This window comes from Amphimedon queenslandica, unplaced genomic scaffold (assembly GCF_000090795.2).
Source record: "Amphimedon queenslandica unplaced genomic scaffold, v1.1 AMPQUscaffold_11419, whole genome shotgun sequence".
In the NCBI taxonomy this organism is placed as follows: domain Eukaryota; kingdom Metazoa; phylum Porifera; class Demospongiae; order Haplosclerida; family Niphatidae; genus Amphimedon; species Amphimedon queenslandica.
This window is the reverse complement of record NW_003548339.1, coordinates 1-1,157: the sequence shown is the minus strand read 5'-3', so window position 1 is coordinate 1,157 and position 1,157 is coordinate 1. Positions and strand designations below refer to the sequence as shown.

Sequence of the window (1,157 nt, the reverse complement as noted above, 5' to 3'; positions counted from 1 at the left end):
AGGCAATTTGGTATTTTGGCTCTGATGCTTCACTCGAAATTAAAATACCAATTCGATGGTTTGCATTTGAGCTGTCTTTGCCCGAGCAGAGTATTGTATCAGTTAAGGAAGCTTTATGCATTGGAGAAAGATACGGGATGAATGAGGAAGATACTAAACAAGCTTTGAAATATTTCCATGATGTGAGTCTCATGTTATATTATCCAGAAGTTACAAATGTTGTATTTATCGATTCTAAACCAATCCTCGAGATTCTCTCACAGTTATTAGCTCTCGCGTATGTCACTAAAATTGATGCCCTAGAATTAATCATAGACAGACCTCTTCCTCTAAAAATTAAAAAAAATTTCAAGGAAGGATTTTTCAATGAAGATATTTTTGAGCGTTTGAAGGCAAAGTCTGTCATATTTTCCTTGCCAGAGTTCCAGTTGTGTGACCTAATCAGACTCCTCCTTCATCTTAATATCATCACAAAACTAGAAGATGAACCAAAGGGACACTACTTCATTCCTTATGCTCTTCCTTCATACAATGAACCAGTTTCAATAAAGGAGACTAATGCTAAGCCACTTCTCATAGTCTGGAGGGAAGAGAAAAGTGAAGAGATTTTACCAGTTCCTACAGGATTGTTCCCTTTAACCATCATACACTTACTCAACCAGAAAGAATACGTTACTAAAATCTCTCCGTTGACATCAGCAAGTTACAAATTTCGAAATGCCATGTCCCTTAAGATAACCTTCACACAAAAGCACACACTTCACCTCATCAACTGTTACACTCATATTGAAGTGTACTTTACTGGTCCTACCCAGCACTGTCCATTAGTACGTAAGCTACTCACAACAGCTGTTGATAATAGCAGTGATGTCATGCACCTCAAGCATAATCACGTCAATGCATTTGCTTGCCCTAACAACGAGAGCTGCTATTGCATTGTAAATGAAGATCATCATAAGGTAGCTGATTGTACAGTTTGTGGTGAATCTCCTGCTCTTAGCAATGACTACTGGACCTGGTTTGATGATGCACAAGGTATGTGTATACTAATAATTATTATTTATAATTTATCACTTGTGTATAGGACCTAATGAGAGTAACAATGGAACACAAATAGAACAAGATAATGATCAGCCATCAGATGAAAGTAAGGAAAT

General features: G+C 37.1%; 1 protein-coding gene across 1 annotated transcript; it reads left to right on the top strand.

Moving 5' to 3' along the window:
• Positions 1-6: 6 nt before the first annotated feature.
• Positions 7-1,147, top strand: LOC109589340 (uncharacterized; the record flags this gene model as incomplete). Its single annotated transcript, XM_020005441.1, has 2 exons — positions 7-1,035; positions 1,085-1,147. Coding segments are annotated over exons 1-2 (961 nt in total), but the record flags the coding sequence as incomplete, so codon positions are not given.
• Positions 1,148-1,157: the final 10 nt, after the last annotated feature.